General features: G+C 50.7%; 1 protein-coding gene across 1 annotated transcript in view; it reads left to right on the top strand.

Moving 5' to 3' along the window:
• The window catches only part of pld7 (phospholipase D family, member 7), a 37,120-nt gene extending 22,304 nt beyond the window's left edge, over positions 1 to 14,816 (top strand). Inside the window, exons 6-13 of the mRNA XM_059641581.1 lie at positions 765 to 948; positions 1,503 to 1,617; positions 2,642 to 2,769; positions 3,661 to 3,861; positions 5,519 to 5,658; positions 6,295 to 6,460; positions 6,945 to 7,044; positions 11,425 to 14,816. Coding sequence (XP_059497564.1) covers positions 765 to 948; positions 1,503 to 1,617; positions 2,642 to 2,769; positions 3,661 to 3,861; positions 5,519 to 5,658; positions 6,295 to 6,460; positions 6,945 to 7,044; positions 11,425 to 11,633 — 1,243 coding nt within the window. The 3' untranslated portion in view covers positions 11,634 to 14,816. The remainder of the gene's footprint in view (positions 1 to 764; positions 949 to 1,502; positions 1,618 to 2,641; positions 2,770 to 3,660; positions 3,862 to 5,518; positions 5,659 to 6,294; positions 6,461 to 6,944; positions 7,045 to 11,424) is intronic.
• Positions 14,817 to 15,022: the final 206 nt, after the last annotated feature.

Raw genomic sequence — 15,022 nt, 5'->3', positions numbered from 1 at the left:
TGACAGTGATGGGGAGGGGGTGTCGGAGGTGACAGTGATGGGGAGGGGGTGGATGAGGTGACAGCGATGGGAAGGGGAGGGGGTGGAGGAGGTGACAGTGATGGGGAGGGGAGGGGGTGGATGCCGTGACAATGATGGAGACGGGGTGGAGGAGGTGGCAGTGATGGGGAGGGGAGGGGGTGGATGAGGTGACAGTGATGGGGAGGGGGTGTCGGAGGTGACAGTGATGGGGAGGGGGTGGAGGCGGTGACAGTGATGGGGAGGGGAGGGGGTGGATGAGGTGACAGTGATGGGGAGGAGAGGGGGTGGAGGAGGTGACAGTGATGGGGAGGGGAGTGGGTGGAGGAGGTGACAGTGATGAGGAGGGGAGTGGGTGGAGGAGGTGACAGTGATGGGGAGGGGAGGGGGTGGAGGAGGTGACAGTGATGGGGAGGGGAGTGGGTGGAGGAGGTGACAGTGATGGGGAGGGGAGTGGGTGGAGGAGGTGACAGTGATGGGGAGGGGAGGGGGTGGAGGAGGTGACAGTGATGGGGAGGGGAGGAGGTGACAGTGATGGGGAGGGGGTGGAGGAGGGATTTAAAAAGAAGGATAGAAAATGTGGAGTAAAGACTGATTGTTCACCTGATGAGGGTCAGCGAACACCGGGAGTGAGATAGGACACGGGACATCAGGGATTTCCAGAGGATGGGAGATCGGCCTGGAAGCTGCCTGGATATTTTGTTAATCCCGGGGAGAAATCCATGTGACTTGTGTTTGTTTTGCAGGATGACTCTGGTGGAGAGTATTCCGATCGGACTCCTGTACTCCAAAGATACCCCGCACCACCTCTCCATCTACCAAGGATGGATGGACCTTCTGGCCCAGGCTAATCACACAGTGCAGATCGCAGCGTTTTACTTCACACTGAGCGGCAGTGACCTGAGCCAGGGGGATGGTTTGGCCTCTGAGGTGAACAGCGCTTTCTTGATGTATTGCTCTCTCTGTCACTAATCTGAATTTAAGTTGATAAAAGCCTTGGTTAACGAAGGAACAACTTCCAATTTAGGGAATGAAATCTGCCCCTCCTGACTAGGTCTGGCCTACATTTGACTCCAACCTGACCTGCCTTTATCAGCCAATTACTCGGGCAGTTAGGGATGGACCATAATGGCTCACCTCCCTTTGAAGCAAAACTTCTCCAAAAAGATGAGATTTGCCGATCACTTGTGCTCGCTCTCTGAGTAACCCTGTTCTTCCTTCAAGTCACTGAGAGGCATAGTGACTGTAACATGGTCAGCCTAGTGGACCTGATAGAATAGGGGTTCCCCGACTGGGGCTGTTAACCTGGTCCAGTTGGGGAGCCCTGGCTGACAGAAATGAACAGGAGCATCAGAGGTTCAGTTCACTCTTGAGAGCCGGCTCTGAGGGAGCTGGGATCAGCGTCACGCGTGTATAAAGGGCGACGGGCCGGCCTTTGCAGAGTTATTCCCACGCGCCGATTTTGCGATTTGGTTTGTGCTCAGGGCGATGAGGTCTTCAAGCAGCTGGTGCGTTTGAAATCACGAGGGATTTCCCTGAAGATCGCTGTCAACAGTCCCCAGCAGTTTGCAAAGGACACAGACTATCTGGAGAAAAGCGGTGAGTACCCCAGCGTGCCACTTTCTATGCGTTCTTGAGCCTCTCCACAACCACCGCTGTGTGCACCCTTCCAAATCTTCCCCCTCGACATTCGTCTTCGGGATCCCCCAAACTCTTGCCAGGATCTTGAAGCCACCCCTTGGCAGCTGCGAATGGCGGCAGCCTATTCACATTCGCTGAAGTTTTCAACCACAATATTTGAGCATCGTCTCCCTCTCCGCCAAACTCCCTCGTTTTAATCCATTCCCTCTGCACGTTTGCTTTGGAAGACTTCCCCATGGCTGTTACTCACCTTCTCCAGCACCTTTCCTGCTGATCTTTGATGAATCCCTGTGTAAACCCGCGGAGACCACCTTGGAACTGTCCGATCTTTCAGGCCGATCGTCCCCGTGTTGCTCTGTTCATGAGACTGGTCAGGAGAAGGTCATCCAGCCCATTGAGTCTGCTCCAACCCCTACCGAATTAGACCGTGGATGACCGTGGTCCCCCATTCTGGTGACACTACAGCCTCTCTATCCCTGCAAGGCAGGTTGACAGCCTAACGGTATTATCACTTGACTATTAATCCAGAGAACATGAGTTTGAGTCCCACTGTGGCAGATGTATCATTTGAACCCAATAAAATGAATCTGGAATTAAGGCTAATGATGAGCATTATCGGACAAACCCATCTGGTTCCCTCCTGCGCTTTAAGGGAAGGAAACTCTCATCCAGTCAAAGGATGTGGGCCCATCCCTAATTACCCACAGCAGTATGGTTTACTCCTCTCCGCCCTCTGGGCAATTAGGGATGGGCCCACATCCTTTGACTTAAAATCTTCAAGAAAAGACTGCAGCAGTGTTCTTGTCCTCAGGCAAATCTGATTCCCGAGTGTCGTTCCTTAATACTCCAAAGGTCGGGAGAGAAAGCAAGAATTTGCGATTCCCAGTAGGAGGATTGCTGACTGTAAATTATTGTTGTCTATGTGGTACTAGTTCTGGGGCACACTCAGTGCAGCCTCTGACTGCTGTGTTCTATGGTACAGGTGCCGAGGTGAGACAAGTTTTCTTGAAGAATCTGACGGGTGGCATTGTCCACACCAAGCTCTGGGTGGTCGATGGACAGCATGTCTACATTGGCAGCGCCAACATGGACTGGCGCTCGCTGACCCAGGTAACGAACAGAGGGCAGGGAGGGGTTGGCGATGGGCTGCACTCAAAGGACCCTGGGAAGACTCCGTGCCACCCACAGGTGGCTCAAAGGACGCAGCCTATAAGCAAAGGGAGGCCCTTCGAACCTACTTCTCCAGTCCACGGTGGTCGATCCGTTTGTGGCCTCAACTGCTCCCCTGACACTCCCTCGCCGTTCAACGATTCCTTTCTCTCGCTTCCCGTGTCTCCATAAAGACGGGCATCAGCATCAAACTGGTCTCTGCCAACAAAGAGTGATCTTCTAATGCAAACCTCAATCATTCACCCGTCCTTGGCCGACCAACCAAGCCCTCCCATTGGTGGGAGGAGAGCTGGCCAAATAGTCACATCACCAGGCCAGATAACCCAGAGGCCCACACTGAAGACGGGGCCACGGGTTCAATCCCATCCCGGCCTCTGATGGAATTCGAAGTTAATGAATGAAACCTCAGTGTCAAGCTCGTCTCAGTGACGGTGCCCCCTGCTGATTGTTAAAAACCCACCCGGCCCTTCAGGGAAGGAAATTTGTGCAGTCTGACCCACACACATGTGACTCCAGTCCCACAGCAATGGGGATGCCGTCTGGGATGGGCAATAAGTGTTGACCTGGCCCGTGGCACCCATGAATGAATGAAGTGCGGGCATGATGTCGGGGATGGGGGGGAGGGAGTTACGTGGGCTACAGGGACTGGGATTTGGTATTTACCCTACATCCACTGAAATAGGATCACGTGGGTCTCCGTCCCATTTGTGGGACCTTGCCGCGTGCGAGTTTCGAGATGTGTCTCTGTCGGCTCGGGAAGTAGAGGCGGGCACGTAACCCTCCGTTTGCCCCTCTTCTCTCCCCCCTCCCAACCGCATGTTCTGTGTCCAGGTCAAGGAGCTGGGGGTGGTGCTGTCCAACTGCAGCTGCCTGGCACGCGACGTGGCCAGGATCTTCGGCACCTACTGGCACCTGGGGACGGAGGGGGCAGCCATCCCCCAGCAGTGGCCTGGCAAGTACACTGCCCTTTCCAGCAAGGAGCGCCCACTCAGGCTGAAACTGAATGGGATCGAAGCAGACGTGTATGTCACGGTGAGTCTTGCAGCCTTTTCCCGACCTCGCCAAGCTGGAAGTTAGTCGGAGGGTGGGGTTTGACGGGGACAGGTGGGTGGCAGCCTCTGCTGCTGGCGGGGGGTGGATTTTGGTTTGATTTATTCATGTCATGTGTACTGAGATACAGTGAAGAGTTCTGCCTGCTATCCAGACGAACAGTTCCTGGCATAAGTATGTCAGGGAAATAGAACAGGGTGCACCAGATAGTGTTACAGCAACAGAGGAGGTACAGAGGAAGAGCAGCTCTAATATAGGAGAAGTCTGTTCACTCGTCTTCAATTTTTGATCTCACAAGGAATCAAGGGCCACGGGGAGAGTGCAGGGAAGTGGAGTTGAAATGCCCATCAGCATTGATTTAAATGGCAGAGTGGATTCGATGGGCCGAATGGCCTTACTTCCACTCCTAGGTCTTATGGTCTTAAGTCTGGTAACAGCAGGGAAGGAGCTGTTCTTAAATCTCAGTTTCAAATTCTGTCCCTCTTGTCCTCAACTTCCCAACCAACGGAAGTTACTTCTCTCCGTTGACTGCTCTCCTTTCCCTTTGATATTGTGAAGGTTTCAGGCGAGTGCCTGCCGAGCAATTAGAAATATTCTGAGGGAAGCAAAAGTTTGGGAGAGAGGGGAGCCTGATTGGAACTTGGAATACTTTGCTGGAGGAAGTTCTGATTCGGAACCATATGCCCCTCTATTTTTGGACTTCCCTACTGTCAAAGACCTTGTCCATTTAGCCTATCTATGCTCCCCATGATTTTATAAACCTCTATAAGGTCTCCCCTCAGCCTCCGACACTCCAGGGAAAACAGCCCCAGCCTATTCAGCCCCACCCTGTAGCTCAAACCCTCCGAGCCTGGCAACGTCCTTGTAAATCTTTTCTGAACCCTTTCGAGTTTCACAACATCCTTCCTGCAGCAGGAGACCGGAATTGAACACAGTTTTCCAAAGGTGGCCCTAACCAATGTCCTGTATAGCCTCAGCATGACCCTCCCAACTCCCTATACTCAATACACTGACCAATAAAGGCGAGTGTACCGAACACCTTCCTCACTGCCCTGTCTACCTGCAACTCCACTTTCAAGGAACTATGAACCTGCTCCCCAAGGTATTCAGCAACATTCCCCAGGACCTTCCCATTAAGTGTATAAGTCCTGCCCTGATTTGCCTTTCCAAAATGCAGCACCTCACATTTATCTAACTTTAATTCTACCCGCCACTCCTTGGCCTGGTGGTCCATCTAATCAAGATCCTGTTGTACTCTGAGGTAACCTTCTCCGCTGTCCACTCCACCTCCAATTTTATTGTCATCTGCAAACTTACTGACTGTACCTCCTAAATTCACATCCAAACCATTTATATCAATGACAAAAAGCAGTGGACCCAGCACCGATCCCTGTGGCACACCGCTGGTCACAGACCTCCAGTCTGAAAAGCAGCCCTCCACCGCCACCCGCTGTCTCAGGCAGGGGGGCTAGAACGGTGCACAGTACTCTGCGTAACTAACCCCCCCCAGATCTCGCGTGTGTGTGTGGCCTTGTGTGGACGTGTAAGCGATATTAGATTTCTGGGTCCGAAGTATGGGAGTGAATGTGACACTCAGGCTGGCTGTGAAAGTGACCGCGCTGGACTCTGTCTCCTGCAGAGCGCCCCACCCTCCCTTTGTGCTTCTGGCCGCACTCCGGACCTCGACGCCATTCTGAGCGCGATCGATGACGCGGAAGCTTTCGTCTCCGTCTCGGTCATGGAATTGCTCCCAAGCTGCCAGTACTGTGAGCCTCCAAGGTAGGTGGGCTGCTGATCTGAGAGGTGGGGGGGGTGATGGGGCGGGGTGAATGGTAGGGGGTTGGGCGATATACCTGCCCACGTCAACCCAGTCCCCAGCCGCGACCGCTTTGGGGGTGAGCTCAGGGGCTCCGGGGTGATGCCTGCTGCGGCGGAATAGCCGAGCCTATTACCACTGGCTCGAGACGCGGAAATAGCCGACCCACCCTCCCATTGTTGGTTGGTGGGGGGGGGTCAGGCGGGCAGAGTGCTGCCTTCCTAGCGAGGTGCCAAGCTGAGGGTAGCCTTCCTAAGCCCCTCGATGCCCCTGCAGCTGGTTAAAGAAAGAGGTGGTTGAGGTTAGGGGAAGGAGGAGGGTTTGGTGGGGTGGTGGGAGCCTTTTTTGACAGTCCTGGCTTTAACTGACCCGCGCCACTGCAAATCGGGTTATCTCAGCTGACGCCACTTTGGTGGGATCTTGCTGTGTGCCCCGGCTGCCCTCCAAAGGGAGTTTTGCTGCGTGTGCAGGACCTCCTGAGGCGGTGTAGGGCTGCAAGGGGGTGGTTCGAGGACGATTGCGCCGATTGATAAGGTTTGTAAGAATGTTTATTTAAATTTGCTGATGGCTACCCTCACCCGTCCCTCCATTTGTCCCAGATTCTGGCCAGCCATCGATGACCGTCTGCGCAAGGCGGCTTGCGAGCGGCGTGTGTCAGTGCGCCTCCTGATCAGCTGCTGGCAGCACACATACCAGCCCATGTTCATCTACTTGAAGTCCCTGAGCGTCCTCGCTGAGCACCCGCTGCACTGTGATATCGAAGTGGTGAGTCAAGCAGCCATCTCACTGCACTGCTCCCTCACTAACCTCGCAACTCTCAATAACCCTGCCCGTTTCGAAGGGGCCGCCCCGCCCACGGGGCTGGCCGATGGAAAGCGGGCAAGGTGCCACTTCTGTCGGAGGAAGGGCTAACCGCCAAATGGTCCCGATGGTCTCCCCCTGCCCCACCATGTCCCATTCCCTCGTTAGAGCGTCATCGTACCTCAGGCAAGGTGGAGAAAGCAGGAATTTCATGGTGACCTCAACCCGCTGCGGGAATCAAACCCGTGCCTCTGGAGTCCCTCTGCGTCGCGGTTTGGCCGCTCAACCGACTGAGCTGAGGTGGGGTAACCCAAGCATAGGAGAGTCACCTGCTGTAGAACTCCGTGTGATTCTCTGGGAAGGGTTCAGACGTTGTATGGAGCCTCTGTGGCTTTTTCAGCCAGCCCCCTACTAACTCGCTGCCCCCCTCCTTTTTCCCTTTGTTCAGCGGATCTTCAAGGTTCCAGCCACAGAGCAACAGAAGAAAATACCTTACAGCAGAGTCAACCACAACAAATACATGGTCACCGATCGCATCGCCTACATTGGTGAGTTGGTGTAGGAGGGGCTGGGGTGGGGGTGGGGGGTTAGTTGACGGTGAGGCTGCGTGCTCTGTTGGGTAGATTAGGACCAAAACAAGGTGATCCAGGAAATTGTTCCCACTGCTCTGTCCTCCATGTCCTACTCCACCGCCCCCACTGGTGGGTGGGTGTAATCAGAATGTGGCATGTTCACATAATAAATTCTCCACTGTGTTTCGAGATGTGCCAATGTATTGATGGGAGAGAGGTGGCTGTGTGGTAACATTGCCAATATTTTTAACAACTGAATAAATGTCAATTGAGTAGGGCCAGGGCTCGCTGTCTTTATACCTTTGTGAGTCAAGAATGTCATTGGCAAGGTCACTACTTATTTGTCTGTCCCTAATTGCCCCTGGAGAGGGTGGCTTCTTGAACAACAGCAGTCCACATGGCGTAGGGACACAATGCTGTTCGGGAAGGAGTTCTGGGATTTTGACACAGCGACACTGAAGGAATGTCCAATACGTTTCCAGTTAGGGATGGTGTGTGGCCCGGAGTGGAACCTGCAAGGGGTGGCGTCCCCATCTGTCTGTCACCTTTGTACTTGAGGCCAGAGCTCGTGGGTTTGGAAGGTGCTGACTGTGTGAGCTTGATGAATTTCTGAGGTATAGATGGTACACACACAGCTGCTCCTGAGCATCGGAGGTGAAGGGAGCGGATGTGGTGCCAATCAAGCAAGGGGCTGCTTTGTCCAGGATGGTGTCGAGCTTCTTGAGTGTTATTGGGCCTGCCCCCATCCAGGGGGCAAGTGGGGAGTACTCCATCGCACTCCTGACTTGTGCCATTGACAAGCCTTGGGGAGTCAGGAGGTGAGTTACTCACAACGGGATTCCCTGTTCTTGTAGACCTGTATTAGAACATAGAACAGTACAGCACAGTAAAGGCCCTTTGGCCCACGATGTTGTGCCGAACCTTTACCCTAAACCTAAGGTCTATCTAACATCCACCCCTACTTTATACGATGATCCATATAGAACATAGAACAATACAGCACAAAACAGGCACTTCAGCCCACCATGTTGTGCCGACCATTGATCCTCATGTATGCACCCTCAAATTTCTGTGACCATATGCATGTCCAGCAGTCTCTTAAATGTCCCCAATGACCTTGCTTCCACAACTGCTGCTGGCAACGCATTCCATGCTCTCACAACCCTCTGTGTAAAGAACCCGCCTCTGACATCCCCTCTATACTTTCCTCCAACCAGCTTAAAACTATGACCCCTCGTGTTAGCCTTTTCTGCCCTGGGAAATAGTCTCTGGCTATCAACTCTATCTACGCCTCTCATTATCTTGTATACCTCAATTAGGTCCCCTCTCCTCCTCCTTTTCTCCAATGAAAAAAGTCCGAGCTCAGTCAACCTCTCTTCATAGGATAAGCCCTCCAGTCCAGGCAGCATCCTGGTAAACCTCATCTGAACCCTTTCCAAAGCATCCACATCTTTCCTATAATAGGGCGACCAGAACTGGACGCAGTATTCCAAGTGCGGTCTAACCAAAGTTTTATAGAGCTGCAACAAGATCTCACGACTCTTAAACTCAATCCCCCTGTTAATGAAAGCCAAAACACCATATGCTTTCTTAACAACCCTGTCCACTTGGGTGGCCATTTTAAGGGATCTATGTATCTGCACACCAAGATTCCTCTGTTCCTCCACACTGCCAAGAATCCTATCCTTAATCCTGTACTCAGCTTTCAAATTCAACCTTCCAAAATGCATCACCTCGCATTTACCCAGGTTGAACTCCATCTGCCACCTCTCAGCCCATCTCTGCATCCCATCAATGTCCCGCTGCAGCCTACAACAGCCCTCTATACTGTCAACGACACCTCCAACCTTCGTGTCGTCTGCAAACTTGCTGACCCATCCTTCAATCCCCTCATCCAAGTCATTAATGAAAATTACAAACAGTAGAGGCCCAAGGACAGAGCCCTGTGGAACACCACTCACCACTGACTTCCAGGCAGAATATTTTCCTTCTACTACCACTCGCTGTCTTCTGTTGGCCAGCCAATTCTGTATCCAAGCAGCTAAGTTCCCCTGTATCCCATTCCTCCTGACCTTCTGAATGAGCCTTCCATGGGGAACCTTATCAAATGCCTTGCTGAAATCCATATACACCACATCCACAGCTCGACCCTCATCAACTTTTCTAGTCACATCCTCAGAGAACTCGATAAGGTTTGTGAAGCATGACCTGCTCCTCACAAAGCCGTGTTGACTGCATTTAATCAAGCCATGCTCTTCCAGATGGTCATAAATCCTATCCCTCAGAATCCTTTCTAACGTTGCAGACGACAGACGTGAGACTTACTGGTCTGTAATTACCAGGGATTTCCCTATTTCCTTTTTTGAAGAGAGGAATTACATGTTTCTCTCTCCAGTCCTCAGGTACGACTCCAGTGGAGAGCGAGGATGCAAAGATCTTCGCAAGTGGCGAAGCAATTGCATTTCTCGTTTCCCAAAGCAGCCGAGGACAAATCTGGTCCGGGCCTGGCGACTTGTCAATCTTAATGTTTGACAAAATTCTCAGCACATCAGCTTCCTCTATCTCTATCCATTCCAGCATGCACACCTGCTCTTCAAAGGTTTCATTCACTACAAAGTTCGTTTCTTTCGTAAAGACAGAAGCAAAAAACTCATTTAGGGCTTCCCCTACCTCCTCAGACTCCACACACAAGTTCCCTATGCTATCCCTGATCGGCCCTACTCTTTCTTGGACCATTCTCTTATTCCTCACATAAGTGTAAAATGCCTTTGTGTTCTCCCTAATCCGTTCTGCCAAGCCATTCTCATGCCCCCTCCTGGCTCTCCTCAGACCATTTTTGAGCTCTTTCCTTGCCTGCCTGTAATCCTCTAGAGCTGAGCTTGACCCTAGCTTCCTCCACCTTATGTAAGCTACCTTCTTCCTTTTGATGAGAAGCTCCACTGCTCTCGTCATCCAAGGTTCCTTTATCTTACCCCTTCTTGCCTGTCTCAGAGGGACATATTTACTCATCACTCGCAACAACTGTTCCTTGAACAGTCTCCACATGTCTATAGTTCCCTTACCATGGAACAATTGCTCCCAGTCCATGCTTCCTAACTCATGTCTAATCGCATCATAGTTTCCTCTTCCCCAATTAAATATCCTCCCATTTTGCCTAATCCTCTCCTTCTCCATAGCTATGTAGAATGTGAGGCAGTTATGGTCACTATCACCAAAATGTTCTTCCACCACAAGATCTGATAACTGCCCCGGCTCGTTTCCGAGCACCAACTCTAGAATAGCCTCTCCCCTCGTTGGCCTGTCAACGTACTGAGTTAGGAAACCCTCCTGAACACACCTTACAAAAACAGCTCCATTCAAATCTTCTGCTCGAAGGAGGTTCCAATCAATATTGGGAAAGTTAAAGTCACCCATTACAACAACCCTACTACGTCCGCACGTTTCCAAAATCTGCCGACCTATGCTTTCTTCAAACTCCCTGCTGCTATGGGGGGGCCTGTAGTAAACCCCTAACGAGGTGACTACTCCCTTGCTGTTCCTAATTTCCACCCATACTGACTCAGTAGGCAGATCTTCCTCGACAATGGAAGCTTCTGTAGCTGTGATACCCTCTCTGATTAGTAGTGCTACACCCCCTCCTCTTTTTCCCCCCTCCCTATTCTTTTTAAATGTTCTAAACCCTGGAACATCCAGCAACCATTCCTGCCCATGAGAAACCCATGTCTCTGTTATGGCCACAACATCATAGCACCAGGTACTGATCCATGCTCTAAGTTCATCACTTTTATTCCTGATACCTCTTGCATTAAAGCAAACACACTTTAACCGATCCCTTGGTTCCTTCCCAGGAAAATCCTTCCCACTAGCTGGTCTACCTCTTGCTACTGCCTCACCTGCATCAACGCTCACCTCCGGTATACAGCTCAGGTTCCCACCTCCCTGCCATACTAGTTTAAACCCTCTCGAACTACTCGAGCAAACCTTCCACCCAGGACATTGGTCCCCTTCCAGTTCAGATGCAACCCGTCCTTCTTGTACAGGTCCCACCTTCCCCAGAAGGCATCCCAATTGTCTACATATCTGAAGCCCTCCCTCCTACACCAGCTGCGTAGCCATGTGTTAAGCTGCGCCCGCTCCCAGTTCCTCGCCTCGCTATCTCGTGGCACCAGTAGTAAACGAGAGAACACTACTCTGTTCGTCCTGCTTTGCAGCTTCCATCCAAACTCCCTGAAATCACTTTTTATATCCTCAATCCTTTTTCTGGCTATATCATTAGTGCCAATATGTAACCATATATGATCCATATCAGGGCTTTGTACGTTGACTATGAAGAAAGTATTTGTTCTGTGCTTACAGGAACGTCTAACTGGTCGGAGGACTACTTTGTGAGAACGGCCGGGGTGGGGCTCATCATAAACCAGACAGGGGTGTCACACGACAACACGGGCACACTGCAGAGCCAGCTGAAGGCAGTGTTCGAGCGAGACTGGAATTCCAATCACGCACTGAAGCTGGACAGCGAAGAGATGAAGCAGCAATGCCTGTGGCACAGGGAGGGTGCGTAAGGAGCTGGGAGCATTATCAGCAGTGTTTTGGGGGTGGATTGGGGGTTAAGATCAAGGGAGCCAGGTAAAAACCTCAGGGTTTCCCAGTCTCCCCCTCCCTCCCCACCCTTTGACCCCTTGCTACATCTTACCACTCGGCAAAGCAGCTGCTTTAAAATGTATGGAGCCTGCTTCAGGAAATCCCTCCTTCTCACCAAGCTCCCCCCCGCCCCACCCAAACAAAATTGCAAAGTTGATTCATCAGAAGTTATTGACAACAAAAGCTGTTCCACACTGCCTGGGTTTGCCTGGGCCTTTTTATTTGCTTCGACCAAGGAACATTGTATGGATTCTGAATTTTTGAAGCACATTTATCGCCACTCGGTCCCTCCCCCTCTGGGTTCATGGAATGTTTCAACAGGCAAAGCATTCCCGATTTTTTTCTTCCCCAATAAAGGTGCTGTGTTCCTGGAGGTCTGTGCAGTATCTTCCCTTCCTTCAAGGAACCTGCCCATTCCCAATCTGTTTGTTCAAGGACGGCAAATCACTTTCAAAATAAAACTGCATGGCTCAAATGTAGACATCTCTGGGATGTCCGGCTCGCTGCTACGCTGGTTCCGACCCCCCTACCCCCAACTCGGAAACCATTCGGCCCATCATTTGCTAGCTAAGCGTGTGTTCGGCCTGGTACCTGCTCCACCCTGTTAACCCAATCCTCAGCCAGTCCCACCGAGAACCCACTTTGAATGCTACCCCTGGGAAAATCTCTATTAGTTCAGCTACTGTGCAAGGTCAGTTACAAACAATGTGCCTACCAATGTGGGTTCCTGATTTGAGACAAAAACTAGCTACCCTTGGTCCGAACGTAAATGTAACTCGTTTTGAGAGAAGTAGTTGTAGTGAGCTTGGGTGTAGCTGAGAAAGCCACAGATGGTTGAAGCTTGCATTCTTGCATTCATCAGGACATTCACAAAAATACCACCGAGTCAAAGGAACAACATTTTACACTTTACAAGAAGAGGGTGCTGATTATTTGGCAAGTGGGCTTTGATTGCTCAAGGGTTTTGCAGGCAGAATGAATACATTCACATGTACTGTGCCTGTTTCAACTCAACAAAACATGCAACAGACATTGACCAATGTCTTGACCAATTAGAGTCAATCTGCCTGGTTTAAATTTAAAGAATGTTTGGCACTTGACTGTCAGTCATCAGCCAGGTGAAAAACATGCAATAGCCATTGACCAATGCCTTTGTCAATTAGAGCCAATCTGCCTGATTTAAATTTAAACAAGCATGGCAGTTGACTGTCAGTCATCATCAACCAGTTGAAAAACATGCAACAGCCATTGACCAATGCCTTGATCAATTAGAGTCAATCCGCCTGGTTTAAATTTAAACAAGCATGGCAGTTGACTGTTAGTCATCACCAAACAGGTGCATTCTGCATGGCAGCACCTCTACAAATCAGAGTCTGCTTGTCAACCAATCAACTGTCTCTTATTATGTAGTATAAAATGTTAATTCTTGTGGAACTGCCCTGATGTGTTCAAGGATCTTGTTGAGAAATCTCAACAGGATGCAACATTGTTTTCAGGAATATTGCTATTAAAACACTAGTAGGGTATTCATCTGAAGCATGGTGGAGGCTTTAAAATGTGGGGGAGTGGGGGCTGGAGCAGCAAGAAAGATTCATGAGAATGTTTCCAGGGATCGAGGAACTTTTGGTGACATGGATAATAGGCAGAAACTCGATCTTTTCTTCTGAGGGAAGAGAAGGCTCAGAGCAGATCTGACTGAGAAGTTTGTAGTCTGAAAGCTTGGGTGAGACTAGAATGGGAAAAATTATTCTTGTTGCTGGAAGGTTGAGAATCTGAAGACACAGATTTGACATTGACAAAAGGAGCTATGCTGATGGTTAGCATTACTGCCTCACGGTGCCAGGGATTCAGGTTCGATTTTGCCCTCAGGTGACTGCCTATGCAGATTCGCACGTTCTCCCTGTGTCTGCGTGGGTTTCCTCCCACAGTCCAAGAGGGGATAGGTCAGTCCAGGGAGGACGGACAGGTCAAGGAGGCGGGATGAGGTGGTAGGTAGGAAATGGAGGTGCGGCTTGAGGTGGGAGGAAGGGACGGGTGAGAGGTCGTGCTAAATTGCCCCATAGTGTCCAGGGATATGCAGGCTAAGTGGGTTAGCCATGGGAAATGCAGGGTAACAGGGATAGGGTGGGGGTTGATGGGTATGGGTGGGCTGCTCTTTGGAGGTTTGGGATGGGCTGAATGGCCTGCTTCCACACTATAGGGATTCTGTAACATGGAGGGAAACTTTTCATGCGGTGACTGGATAGGGTCCAGAATGCACTACCTGAGGGGCTGGCAGAAATCAAGGCTGTTGAAGGGAAATCAGACCATCACCTGAAAAGTTATGGGGAGAAGATGGGGTAATGGCTGCCGGTGGACAGTTCCTTCAGGGGGCCAGCGCAGGCCTGATGGGCAGATTGGCCTCCTCCTTTGCATTCTTTGTCCTACATCCCAATCTCTTGCACTTGCCCAGCCGCTGCCACGACAAAAGCCCCTCCAACCCCATGCTGAATGAATGGCACAGCAGAAAAAAGACCTCTTGTTTTCTGTAGCATCTTCTGTCATAACCTCAGGATATCCCTTGCACTATTGTGGACTACTTCTGCTGTTGCAATAGAGGAAATACAGCAGCCTGGAAGCAGACACCAAGATCCCACAAGCAGCAATAATGACTAATTATTTTGTTTCTTTGCCCTTCTTAAAAAAAACAAGAGCGGTTTGCTGAGGGATAAATTTTGACCTCATGAAGACAATTAACTCTCCCCACAAGCCTGTGGTCAAGAATATTTTTTTTGTTTAAAAAAGATATATATTTTGTTACGATTCTATTTTTTAATCTTTTGTACTGAAGTGTAGCATTTATTTAGCTTGGGACTAAAGTTGATCACGACTGAGAAATTTTAACATGCTTTTTTTTAAAAAGAAGGATCAGTGAGCGATGTGTCTCCCCTCTTGTTGAAAGCGGGGTTTGAAGGACCACGGGGTCAAGAGGATAACTTTTGCCCCAGTCGCCATTTTAAGTTGTGAAAGACTCCGTTTCCCATGGAAATGTGTCATGATACCTTTCTGCCTGTGGCTGCAGCTCTGGCAGTGTGACAGGTTTACAAGATAACAAAGTGTGGAGCTGGATGAACACAGCAGGCCAAGCAGCATCTCGGGAGCACAAAAGCTGACGTTTCGGGCCTAGACCCTTCATCAGAGAGGGGGATGGGGAGAGGGAACTGGAATAACTAGGGAGAGAGGGGGACGCGTACCGAAGATGGAGAGAAAACAAGATAGATGGAGAGGAGAGTATAGGTGGGGAGGTAGGGAGGGGATAGGTCAGTCCAGG

The sequence above is a fragment of the Stegostoma tigrinum genome, chromosome 42, assembly GCF_030684315.1.
Source record: "Stegostoma tigrinum isolate sSteTig4 chromosome 42, sSteTig4.hap1, whole genome shotgun sequence".
Classification (NCBI taxonomy): domain Eukaryota; kingdom Metazoa; phylum Chordata; class Chondrichthyes; order Orectolobiformes; family Stegostomatidae; genus Stegostoma; species Stegostoma tigrinum.
This window is presented reverse-complemented; position numbering and strand designations above follow the sequence as displayed.